At 49.5% G+C, this 12,969-nt stretch overlaps 1 protein-coding gene across 1 annotated transcript in view; it reads right to left on the bottom strand.

Moving 5' to 3' along the window:
* SP4 (Sp4 transcription factor) overlaps positions 1–12,969 on the bottom strand; it is a 50,820-nt gene that overhangs the window by 6,071 nt on the left and 31,780 nt on the right. Inside the window, 2 exon segments of the mRNA XM_074270770.1 lie at positions 4,248–4,447; positions 4,847–5,069. Coding sequence (XP_074126871.1) covers positions 4,248–4,447; positions 4,847–5,069 — 423 coding nt within the window.

Here is a 12,969-nt window from a genome sequence, read left to right as displayed (position 1 = left end):
CAGCGGTGACTTTTTCTACATGTTCATCGAGTCTCTAATGATAATTAGTCTTGGAAGATGTTTTAGATCAGTTATTTAAAGGCCTCCAGAATCATTCCAAATAAGGACATTCATTATTTTCTGATACATTTGTCTGATAGGTTTCTTTTTCATTAAAAAAAAAAAAACCTAATCAGATATTAAGAACCAAGGTTGCAAAACCCAGAACCTGGCTGTGGTAACTGGCAATGGCAAAAAACAAAAACAAAGACAAAATAATGTCCTAAATGCCAGGTTGCAAAGCACAAAAGTGACCTGGGAAATGGAGGAGAGGGCTATGAGCCCAAGTGGCCCCAGTGGCTAGCAGAGGCCCCGGGCCGTGGCGGCCTCCGTTCGGGAAGGCCAAAGCCGAGAGCCGGGCAGCGGAAGGCCGCCACATTTGGGGAGTCAGCAACAGCTCTGGGCCCTCTTTTCGCTCCCAGTTGGCGTGACCTGGAGCAAGGGAATCGCTTCACAGAACTGAGCTCCTGAGGGGACGGCGATGGGGTAGAAATGCTGACGGTCTTTATGCTGCTGAAAGAATCAGTCACTCAGGACAGTGAGATCTGGGCAGATTTGCGGGACTTGGAGCAGAATGGAGACCGCCAAAGCCAGAGCTCTCCAGCCCACTCCAGAGCATAGTTTGAACCACATCCAAAGGTCATTAGGACATTTTTAACACAACAAATGAATGACAGGGAACAGAACTCTAAATCTCAGTCAATATGCAGATCCCAAGATCATGGAGGCGAGGCTCCTGGTTCTAGGGGAGTCTCCTTTCTCTGCCCCCCCCATCATGCTCTAAAGACAATGCGCCCTCTGACCTGAGTGGCCCCAGCCACGACTGCGGAGGGTCCTGGGGAAGTCTGCCCCCCCCCCCCATCTCCTGGCAGAGGTGCGGCCTCCAGAGATGCAGCACGATGTGACAATTAGGAAATGAGCAATGTGAGAACAGCGCTTTGCCACACGTGTCTGTAATGCACCTTGTTCCTTTCTCTTTGGCAGTGGGGGAATGGAAAGGAAGGAAAATAAATAAATACTGGCTCCTTGCTTAAAAAAGGGCCGGCATAATGACCTGAGTCCAGGGTTCCCTGTAAAACAGGACTGACCTGGGGAACTCCCACTCTATGCCGAAGGCGCCGAGTTTCTGGCAGCCCCAAGGCAGGGCTTCAGTTTGGGCAGCTGCTCCCCGGGGCCCTACCTCGGGCCCTGCCTTCTGCACCGAGCCCTCTTCCCATCCCCACCCTGGAAGTACCCCACTCCCACACCAGGGGCACTCTGGGGGCTAGCGCCGCCCCTTCTCCCTCACCCTGCAGCTGCTCGGGGCCTGAGCCTGATGCCCAGCCCTCACTCAGCTGAGGGGCCCTTGGCACGTGGGGGCTCCTGCGGACGCCTGGACAGCCTGAATCTCCCATGAGCCACCAGCCTCGACCTGCCCCCAACAGGCCCCCCTCCTACCAGGTGCAGCTGCACCCCAACTTCAGGCTTCTCTGCAGCAGACCCCTCAATTATGAGAAATGCCTTGGGATTCTCTTGCCTCTCATGGGAAGCAAATAGGTCTGGGTTCGGAGGGGGGCAGCTCCTCAGCCCAGGGACCTGCATGACGCCCCAAGGAGTTTGGCTTTTCTCCTCACCATCTGGACCCTCTTAGGTCACATGATTCCTCAGATGACCTTCAAGGTCACTTCTAATTCTGGGATACATCAAGAATGTTTTCCAGAAATAATTTGTTGAGCAGGATGGAGGACCCAGGATGACACCGCCCCAGGAAGCTCAGCCCAGGGTCAAGGCGGCGTTTCAATGTTCGCATTCCGACTGGACTTGTGATTTCATGGTGGGAAGCACTGGGCCTACTTTGGGCAAGCAGCCCAGCCCCCTCTTCAGGGCGCTGTCCGAGCCCCAGAGACCTGAAGGCACTCACAGAAGATGGGAGGTCCCCCCAGCTCCGGGCCCGCTCTCACCCACTGGGCCAGGGCTCTTTCTCCAGGAACCCATGGGCCCTTCCCCTCTCCTCCTCTGCAGCCCCCGCATCGTCATAAGCTCCAGGGCCTCCCTCTCTCCCCCACCGGCTGTATCTGCTGGGTTCTGATGACGCCCCGTGCTGAGCATTGGGACAACAACGGGCCCAGGGCGGGCTCTGCTCGCCAGGAGCTGCCCCGACACTTCAGTGGAGACAGGGTCAGTGGGAGGCGAGAAGGCACGTCCAAGACGACCCATCTCCCCTTCTAGAGGACAGAGACTCCGCCCCTTCCCAACACCCATCACAGGGTGCTTACTAATGGCCGCTGCTTGGCAGGGAAAGGTGGGAGGACGGGGATTTTGTTCCATTTTGGAAGGAGAGCAACGTGCAGTTATCAGAAGCACGACCAAGGGGTGCTCCCCGCCTGGCTTTGAGCCTCACCCCCACCTCCTGGCACAACATGCCGGGGCCCCACGGAGTCGGATTCACTATTTCCACAACTGGCTGGGACTCAGTGAAACTAAGGTGAAATCTGCCCTCTGCATGAAAACCGGAAGAAAGCCAGACGGCTTCTTGATTGTATCTGAGGCAGCAGCAAAGTGCCAGCACCTTGGGGGAGGGGCCTGGGGGAAGAGAACAGCAGGGCCGCAGAGGCTTGGGGGGGGGGGGACAAAAATGTCCACACAGACAGACGCCACTATCTCACACTCACACGAGCGAGCCGAGGGGACACCACACAAGATGGGACGCGGTCCATGCCCTAAAGGGCACAGACTCGCGCTCCAAGGCCACAGAGGGGCCTCTTCTCCGGGAAGACCAGCATAGCTTCTGGTCCTGGAGGAAGAGCAGAGGCTCATACCGGGAGAGAAGGCGAGGGGGCTGCTTGGCAGAGGCGCTGAGGTGGGGGAAGCCCCCATGCAGGGTGGGCCGGGCTGTGCAGGCCACTAGAGGCCGTGTGAGCGTTTGTGCTGCAGACGGTCCCAATGTGCTGCCCAAGGCTCTTTACAATTCAAATGCTGTTTCACCAGCTTTCTTTATCATCACTGCTCCCCTCCTTTCCTCCCTTTTGGGGTTCTGGGGGTGAACGGCTCAAGGCCATGCCCCATGTTGTAGGCGCCAGGTTTGGGAAAGCAGCACGACCCACCCTCAGCCCTAAGTGACAATCAGTGAGTCAGAGGGAGCCGCAGCAGGTGTGTGAGCAGAGCAGTCAAGTGACTGATCTCCTTTGGAAGGAGGAGTAAGTGGGAGGCCGGCTTAGGCCACCGAGGCCTGAACCAGCCGGAACCCCCCACCCCCAATGGGAAGGATCTGGTGTCCAGCTGGAGGCCGTAAAGATGAGCGGAAGTTCTCAGCCCTGGCCTTCCGGCCCCAAGAGATACTCACGGCTCCCAAAGGGACGCCCACCACGGCCCCAGGAGGCAAACTGTTTCCTGCATTTTACTGAGGATGAAACGGGTCCTCAGTCATTAAAGAGTTGCTTGAGCGCATGTGGTCCAGACTCCTCGAGGTTTGCAAAGGCAGAAGGGTGCTGGAGGAGGTCTGGGGGAGGCCCCAGGAGGAGGATGTGGGCAGCTGGCAGTGCCCTCCTTTGGCCAGGGGCACGTGGCCACCGGCCACCTTCTCCCCCCCCCCTTCCTCGGGTCAGGGTCACAGGCTCGGTTCCCGAGTTCCATGAGGGCAGGTGCCCCCAGTGAATTTCTCAGATCCCATTTTCCATTTGCGCCTAGGTGCCGGCTCTCTCGCACAGCCCCACGTTCACCAGGGAGCTAAGAGCGCACTGGCCCCGGAGCCACCATCGGCCCATCCTGCTCCTCCAAAGTTGGCTCCGGAACCATCCCCTCCCCCTGGTCCTTTCCTTCTCTATCTAGTCGAAGCCACCTGCCCCACCCCAAGCTCCAGGAGGAGCAGGAAAGGGGTCCCAGCTCTCAGGGCCTGAGGCAGTGGAAAAACCGCACTGAAAACATTAACCTCTGCATAAGGTCAAGTGAAAGAGCAGAATTCAAAGTCTCCCCTTCCTGTCTGAAAACTGTACCAGGAACACCTGTGACTCAACATTTGGGGAAACTTAGAAATACGTGGAAGAAAGGCACATACATGAAAAGGTCGCGTTTTCTGCAGAAGTAAAAACCAGCATAAAAACGGATGAAAAGCTTCTGATGTTAAACATCTTACAACAGTTTATCCTCCCCCCAACACGCTGTGTGCGCCGTGGCCCAGCGGGAAGCCCCCGAGGGTTGGAGGAGCAGGGAGCCGCTCCCGGGGGCCCTACCTGTGTGGGTCCTTCGATGCCTCTGCAGCTCGTCACTCCTGGTGAACCTCTTGCCGCAGAAGATCCAGTTGCACACGAAGGGCCTCTCCCCGGTGTGCCAGCGCAGGTGGGCCCGCAGGTGGGAGGTCTTGCCGTACACTTTGCCGCACCCTTCGATGTGGCAGATGTGCTGCTTCTTTTTTCCTGGCTCATTCGTGCCTCTGGCGAGAACAAGGAGAAACATGAGCCCCATGGCCCGAGGGTGGTTCCCTGCCAAAGACTCCGGTGCCTACAATCGAGGGGCCTGGGCCACACGGGGAAGCGAACCCAGTGAATGCTGCCCAGATGCCAAACTGAGCCGAGCACTCCCGCCCCCAGGACAAGGGAAGGAAGCCTTCAAGAGTCTGCCAGGAGCCCCTGCCAGGCAAGAAGGTCTCCCAGCAGCCCTGGAGGTCTCTGCCACCATTCTCAGGCTTCCTGCGCCATGGCCACGCCCCATTCCTTCTGTTGGAGGGAACCTTGGTTCCCATTTCCTGAGTCCCCGCTCCTGGCCCTGAGGAGGCTGTTCCACAGACCCATGGGATTCTGGGTCAAGAGAGCCATCCCTGCTCCCCACTCACCTCCCTTCTCCCTCGCGGCAGTTGGGGCAGGAGCAGGCCATTCTCCGCAGCCTCTTGCCCGGCTGGACCTCCTGCTCCGACGTTTGCTGGGCCTGCTGCAGCTGAGTGATCTGGTCGGGGCTGACGGCGCCTAAGGTGGCGTTGGCCAGGCCCCCCACGGCCACCGTCACCGGGGCGATGGTCGCCTGCTGCACTTTCACTCCGTCCTGGCCTTGCTGCTGACCTGTGGAGAAAGGACGCTCATCAGCACCAGCCCCAGGGGCACAGGCCCACCAGCACCAGCCCTTACAGATGGGGAAACTGAGGCTCCGGCAAGAAGCCCCTCCCACCCCATGACCACCCAAATGCCACGTTGTGGTGCGGGGGCCCATCCAGCTCTAGCACGCTGAGTCTCAGAAAGGAGGGGGCGGGAGAAAGGAAGCCCAGGCTGGCCGTGAGGCTGCCAAGGGCTCGTGAATCGGCCCAAAGCTTCTCACAGCCAGATTTCCTTTTGTTTTTGCTCAGAGGGAGGAGATTCGGTGTCTCAGGGGCCGCTCCCAGGGCCCGAGGAGGAGTGCAGCGCTAGGTGGATCGCCCCCCTGCCACGGCCGGCCTTCCATGTGGCAGCACACTCCCATGACCACGTGCTGCCAGAGGCATCAGTTGGTCCACACGCAGCCCCTACTGCCGAGCTGGAGCGAGCAGCGGAGCCGGCGCCTCTCAGGCACATTGCAGCCCCCCGGCCTTGACCTCCCAACTCCCAGCATGCACTCCTGGCATTGCTGCCTGGCTCTGGATTTGGATGGAGGCCTGCTGGGGGTCAGGAGGCAGAGGGAGCATCAAGGGCATCCCTGGCACCAGGGCCACCCAGGAGAGAGGCCCCAAGTGGGGAGGGTGAGTCTGGGGCAGGCTGCAGGCCAGGAAACCAAGACAGGGCACTTGTGCGAGGGGAGACTAGGAGGAGGAGGACTCTGTCTGAAGGGAACAGGAGACCACTGGGGTTCCCCGACTGCAGCCCTGGGATCACAGGACAAGCCAGAAAGGAAGGATGGAGACTGGGAGACAATGTGGAGCCGGTGCCATGATCCAGGAAGACAGCAAGGGACCCTGCTAGGATGGAGGTACCCGAGGATTTCTGGGGAGCTCTGGGCAGGCCAGATCTCCTCTGCATGGTTACCCCCTATGGCAGGGTGGGGAACCTTCGCCCCTGTGCCCCTCCTGCCAAGGGACACTCAAAATGGCCTCCTTAAAGAACGCAAGCAGGGAGAGGCTATGGTCCGGAGCTTTCTCCTCATCCTGGCTGGGCGCAGCCTTAGCTAAGGATTTTGCCGGCTTTTAGGGTCGGACAAACCCCACGGCTGCTCTCAATGAAGCCCAGCGAGGAAGAAATGGCCCCGAGGGGTCTCCTGTTGTTTGGGCCTTGCCAAGCTCCAGACCCGGACGCTCCCATCAGCCTCAGGGAGGTCCTGCACAATGGTCATGGAGATGGACCCCTCCAGATGGATTCTCTCCAATCACAAGCGAGCCCTCCCCTGTAGCCCCCCTTCCCACCACAAGCCCTGCTTCATCCCTCCTTGAGACCAGCACACCCCACGAGTGGATATGTCAGACCTGAGGCCGCTCCTGCTTTCCCGGACCCTCCTGCTCTAAGGACCCCTGCCAATGCTTCTGCACGGGGCATCGGCCTCTCCCAGCACAGAGAAAGTGCTCTGAGGCCCTGAAATGGGCCTCGCTGGAGACTCGCCTCTACCCTTGGAAGGAGGTACCGTCATCATGGCACAGGTGAGGAACCATTGGGGAAGAGATGCCCTGGGGTCCCTGAGGCCGGACCCCGTGCTCTGGGCCCTGGGCCCCCAAGCGGCAGTTAGCATGGAAGCTCTCTGAGGGCAGGCCTGTTTGGTGCCGTCACATGGCATGGTGCCAGACACAGAGCTGAATGCGCACCAGAATTCTAGTGGTGAAGAAGGAAGGTCAGCATCCCTAAAACGAGGACAGGGTCGGCACTGGGCCCCCAGAGTCTTCGGAGCATGACGACACGACCCAAGGACAGGAGGAGGACCAGGAACACACGAGTGGGGGACCCCCGCTCTGGGAAACAGGAAGGAGGCAGAATTGTTCAGCCCTGAGCCCCATCCTTGGCCATCAAAGACACTTTTAGGAGATCAGAAGGGTCAAGTAAAAAAAAAAAAAGGGTCAAGTTGCCCTCGAAAAGCTGGAATTAATCAGCAGGCACGAGTGCTGAGGCCCCTGGGGATCAGAGCCTGGAGGAGAGCCACCTCCCCAGGGGCCAGGACAGGGAAGTTCTTGGGAGAAGAGGCCGGCAGGTGCTCAGGCTGCCGAGGGCGGCCCCATGCAGAGCCTTCCCACAAGCCAGCCTTCTGGCCAACGTCCCTGGCTGAGCCCAGAGCTCCTTCCACGGCTCCTTCTTCCTACTTCGGCTGCCCGAGTCCTCCCTCTGGAGCTGATCCCAATAAATCCCTGCAGCTCAGTGGGTGACCCCGACCTTCAGCTGGGATAGAGATGGGGGGAGGGACAGGGGCCCAGCTGGCATCTTAAAGCTGACAGTGCGGGTGTGTGCCCGCGAGGGTTGGTGCAGATCCACGAGCTCCTAGTCTCCGAGGCCTCCAACTCTACCACTCTTCCAGGGCTATGAAAGCACACTAATCCTTGAAGATGTGCTGGGCAGGGACAGGGAATTACTGTCAGGGAGCCCAAAGGAGAAGCTGGATCTCCAGGGACAAACCGATGGGAGCTCTAACCAATGCCAAAGGAACAGAGGACAAGGGAGGGCCGAACCGCAAAGAGACCGGGCTCTTGGGAACCCACTAAGGAGATCTAGCAGGGCCGGAACTGTGCTACAAAGCGATTCTCACTCCATCTGCCCTTGGTTACGAAACACAGAGTAACCCATGAGTAGCAGACACTGTGACCAAGACTCACTCTTTGACAGAAACGGCTGGGAAAACTAGATAGCAGCACAGATGAAATGGACACATGATCTAAATATAAAAGGACACATTATAAACAAATTAGAGAAACTTGGAAAATTTTTTTCCTGTTAAATCTATGGATTTGAAGAAAAATTCATGACTGAACAAGAAACAGTAGACGAAATGGACAATTTGTATTACATAAAATTAAGGTTTTATATAAACAAATCTAATCAAACTAAGATTAAAAGGAAAACAATTAACTTGGAAAAAATCTTTGAGGCAAGTTTATCTATAAAGATCTCATCTCCAAGACAAAAACAACTGATTCATATTTATAAAAAAGAGCCATTTCTCAATTGATAAATAGTCTAAAGATACGAAAAGGCAGTTTTCAAAGGAAGAATACAGGCTATTTATAACCATATGAAATTATTGCTATATAATTAGGGGAATGTAAATTTAAACAATTCTGAGATTGTATCTCATATTTATTGGAATGGCAAAGATTAAAAAAAAAAAGGAAAGTGATAAAGAGTTGGAGGAGGCCACCGATGCACTCTGTTAGTGGATATACTTATGAAAGACTATAATCATTCAGGGAACTAATTTAGAATTATACACAGAATGCTGCATGCCCTTTGAAGAAATATTGTGCTGCAGAAAATGAGGAGATGATTTCAGGGACACATGGCGAGTCTTCTATGAAATGAAACAGAGAGAAGAGAGCAAACAGAGAAGAGTTTCTAACAAGAATGGCTAATATTTACATAGTGCCTACTGTGTGCCAGACACTGGCTTAAATACTTTACAGATGTTATTATCTCCTTTGATCCTTACAGATAGATTATATGATAATCCATGAATTTTAAAATTAGTAAAGACAGCTAGGAATAGACAACAGTTGAAAGGGATGCTCACAATAAAATATACAACCAAGGGTAATCCAACTTCTACTTGAAATCTCCCAATAAAGGGAAGTTCATGGATTCCTGAGGGCTCCAATTCTCTTTAGCGAGGTTCTAAAGTTCTTCCAGATCTCCAAGCCTATACTTGTCTATTTGCAACTCCCACCTGCTCCTGGTTCTGGGGCCAAACAGTATAAGCTGATTTCTCTTGATAAGACGGCCTGTCGTCACGTCACAGTCCCTGGAGTCTTCTTTTCCAGGCTAAACAACCCCAGTTATTTCAAATATCTTGCTCAGACACAAGCCCCTCCACTGTTCTGATTTTTCTCACACTAATATGCCCTAATTTGTCACCCTGTGGGAACCCAAACTCAACACCATCCTCCCGATATGCTATGACCAGGGCAAATGGTAAAGCCATGATCACCTCTTCAATCATGGGAGTGATGATCCTCTAATGAGACCTGATTGCATTAACTTCCTTGGTATAGAGTTGAGAAAAAATCTTTACAGCCAGTATTTCTTTTTTCTTCTTTATTTTTCTATGACAACAGAGATGTATTAAAATAGCTAAACACAAAGATTTTTTATTAAAGCTTTTTATTTTCAAAACATATGCATGGATAAATTTTCAACACTGACCCTTGCTTGCAAAACCTTGTGTTCCAACTTTCTCCTCCTCCTCCCTACCCCCGCAGGTAATCCAATATAAGTTAAAACATGTGCAATTCTCCTATAAATATTTCCACAATTATTGTGCTGCACTAGAAAAATCATATGAAAAAGGGAAAAATGATAAAAACAAATTGCAAGCAAACCACAAAAAGAGTGAGAATGCTATGTTGTGGTCCACACTGAGCTCCCACAGTCCTCTCTCTGGGTATAGATGGCTCTCTGCTCACAATGGAACTGAGTTGAATCATCTCATTGTTGAAAAGAGCCAGGTCCATCAGAATTTATCATCATCTTGTTACCATATAAAGTGTTTTCTTGATTCTATTCACACTTAGCATCAGTTCACATAAATCTCTCCAAGCCTTTCTGAAATCATCCTGCTCATAGTTTCTTATAGAATAATAATATTCCATAACATTCATACACCATAACTTCTTCAGCCATTTCCCAACTGATGGGCATCCACTCAAGTTCCTTGCCACTACAAAAAGAGCTGCCACAAACATTTGTGCACATGTGGGTCCCTTTCCCTCCTTTAAGATCTCTTTGGGATATAAGCCCAGTAGAATGCTGGGTCAAAGGATATGCACAGTTTGATAACTTTTTGAGCATAGTTCCAAATTGCTCTCCAGAATGGTTGGATCTGTTCATAATCCACCAACTATGTGTCAGTGTCCCAGTTTTCCATCATTCATCATCATCTTTTCCTGTCATCTTAGCCATTCTGAGAGATGTGTAGTAGTATCTCAGAGTTGTCTGTTGTATTTTGAATTTCTCTCATCAATAGTGATTTAGAGCATTTTTTCTTATGACTAGAAATGGCTTTAATTTCTTCATCTGTAAATTGGACAATTTATCAATTAGAGAATGGCTTGAATTGTTATAAATTTGAATCAATTCTCATATATTTTAGAAATGAGGCCTTTATCATCACAACCTTTGAATGTAAAAATGTTTTCCCAGTTTATTGCTTCCCTTCTAATCTTGTTTGCATTAGTTTTGTTTATATAAAACTTTTTAACTTAATATAATCAAAATTATCTATTTTGTGTTCAATAACAAATTGGAGCTCTTCTTAGGCCACAAATTCTTTCCTTTTCCTGAGATCTGGCAGGTAAACTATCCTATATTTTTCTAACTTGCTTATAATATCACTCTTTATGTCTAAATCATGAACCCATTTCAACCTTATCTTGGAATATGGTGTTAGATGTGGGCCAATGCCTAGTTTCTGCCACACTAGTCTCCAATTTTCCCAGCAGTTTGTCAGATAGTGAATTCTCATCCCAAAATCTGGAGGTCTTTGGGTTTGTCAAACATTAGATTACTATAGTTATTGACTTTTTCCCCTGTGAACCTAACACATTCACTGATCAACTATTCTATTTCTTAGTCAGTACAAATGATTTTGATGATCGCTGCATTATAATACAGTTTTACGTCTGACACAGCTAGGGCACCTTCATTGGCATTTTTTTCAATTAATTCCCTATATATTATTGACATAAATTTAAATAGAATTTCTCTTTGTATCTCTTGCTGTTGGACTTTGTTGATAATATATAAAAATGATGATGACTTATATGGATTTATTTTGTATCCTGCAACATCGCTAAAGTTATGGATTGTTTCTAGTAGTTTTTTAATTGATTCTCTATGTTTACCGACATATCATCTGCAAAGAGTGATCATTTTGTTTCCTCATTACCTATTCTAATTCCTTTAATCTCTTTTTCTTCTCCTATTTGCAAAGACTAGCAATTCTAATACAATATTTAATAACAATGGTGATAGTGGATAACCCTGTTTCATCCTTGATCTTATTGGGAATGGTTCCAGTTTGTCCCCATTACATATGATGCTTGCTGATGATTTGAAATAGATACAGCCAGTATTTCTGATAAAGGTCTTATTTCTAAAATATATAAAGAACTGTGTCAAGTTTATAAGAATACAAGTCATTGTTGGATACGAACAATTTTAGATGATGAAATTAAAGCCATTTATATTATGAATAATGGCTCTACATCGCATAGATGTAGAAATTATGGAAATACAAATTTAAAAAAAATACTGTACTTCTCAGATTGGCTAAGATTACAGGAAAAGATAATGAGGGAGGATGTGGGAAAACTGGGATATCAATATGTTGTTGGTGGAAGTATGAACTGATCCAACCATTCTGAAGAGCAATTTGTAATTATGTCTGAAGTGTTATCAAATCTTGCATACCATTTGACCCATCAGTGTCTCCAATGGGTTTGTATCCCAAGGAAATTATAAAGAAATCATTAACTTCTCTGGTTGCCACATGACACTATTGAATCATAATGAGTAAATGGCTCATTAAACTTACCTCCTTGAGCTTGTGACACTGATTTTTTTGAGTCTAGGGGAAGATTTTACATTTATCCCTATTGAAATTCTCCTCTGAATCAGTCCAATATACAAAAACTGCCCTTATCAAAACTTCTTTGAATGTAGACTATATCATCCTGATGTCTGCTCTCTCTCCCGGTCTGGCTCATCTTTCAGTTTTCATAGCATCTGGCATTCTCAGATGAGATAATTACAGTCTAAAGATTAATATATAAACACCAACTGTCTTTCTGATTATTTTCCCAAAGGGGCAGCTAGGTGGCATAGTGGGTAGAGTTAGCCCTGAAGTCAGGAGGACCCGAGTTCAAATGTAACCTCAGTCACTTAACATGTCCTAGCTGTGTGACCCTGGGTAAGTCACTTAATCCCAATTGCCCTGCCCCTCCCCCCCCAAAAAAAAAACCATTACTGTTCCAATTTAAAAATCAGATTACTGTCTCTAGCTTTCTTCAACCTTCTGTTTGGGGCATAAACAAAATCCTGAGCAGGCACTACTGAAATGAAAGCTCTAAACATGGCCCATTGGTCATTGGAAAGTACAAATTAATAGTAGTACAAACTGTAGAAAACTTAAAGAAATTATGTTAGGAAATTTTACAAAAGACTTGAATGTTAGAAAACTGTTGACAATAACAAGATTCATGATAATAACTTAATTTCAGTTTTTTTTTAGATACAAAATTCCAAGTACAAAAACAGCAAAACAGTGGATGTGAAAATGTGATAAAAGACAGCAGCCAGTGGAAAGATCTGGAGGTCTGAATGGGCTGCAAGTTCCCTGTAAGTCAGCAGGGTAAGATGGCAATCACATAAATGACTCTGCCCTAAGACTGCCCAAAGAAAGAAGAGGGTCACAGAGGAAGGGAGATGGCAATTTTCATGCCACTTTGCGTTGGCTAGATCTCACTTGGAATACTTTTTTGATCCTTACAACTCTGGAAAGTACGTGGTGTTATTATTCCCATTTTAGATAAGGACACTGAGAGAAAAGGAGTTTAAATGATTTACCAAGTCACAAACCTTTTTCTCTCTCAATTTCTTCACCCCCTCTGTAACATTGTGCAATTACAGATGCTACATTTTAAGCATACTGAGGGCACCATCAAGAAACTTAAAACCATGGACTATGTGAAGGAACAAGCAATGTCTGGTCTGGCTCCTGGGGGACAAGATCTCTTCAACCTTCTTGAGGGCTGTCATCGGAAAGAGATGTGAATTTTGAGTTTTGACTCCAGAAGAGAGAACTACAATC

This window comes from Sminthopsis crassicaudata, chromosome 5 (assembly GCF_048593235.1).
Source record: "Sminthopsis crassicaudata isolate SCR6 chromosome 5, ASM4859323v1, whole genome shotgun sequence".
NCBI lineage: Eukaryota > Metazoa > Chordata > Mammalia > Dasyuromorphia > Dasyuridae > Sminthopsis > Sminthopsis crassicaudata.
The sequence above is the reverse complement of the archived record's forward strand: the minus strand, read 5'-3'. Positions and strand labels throughout refer to the sequence as shown.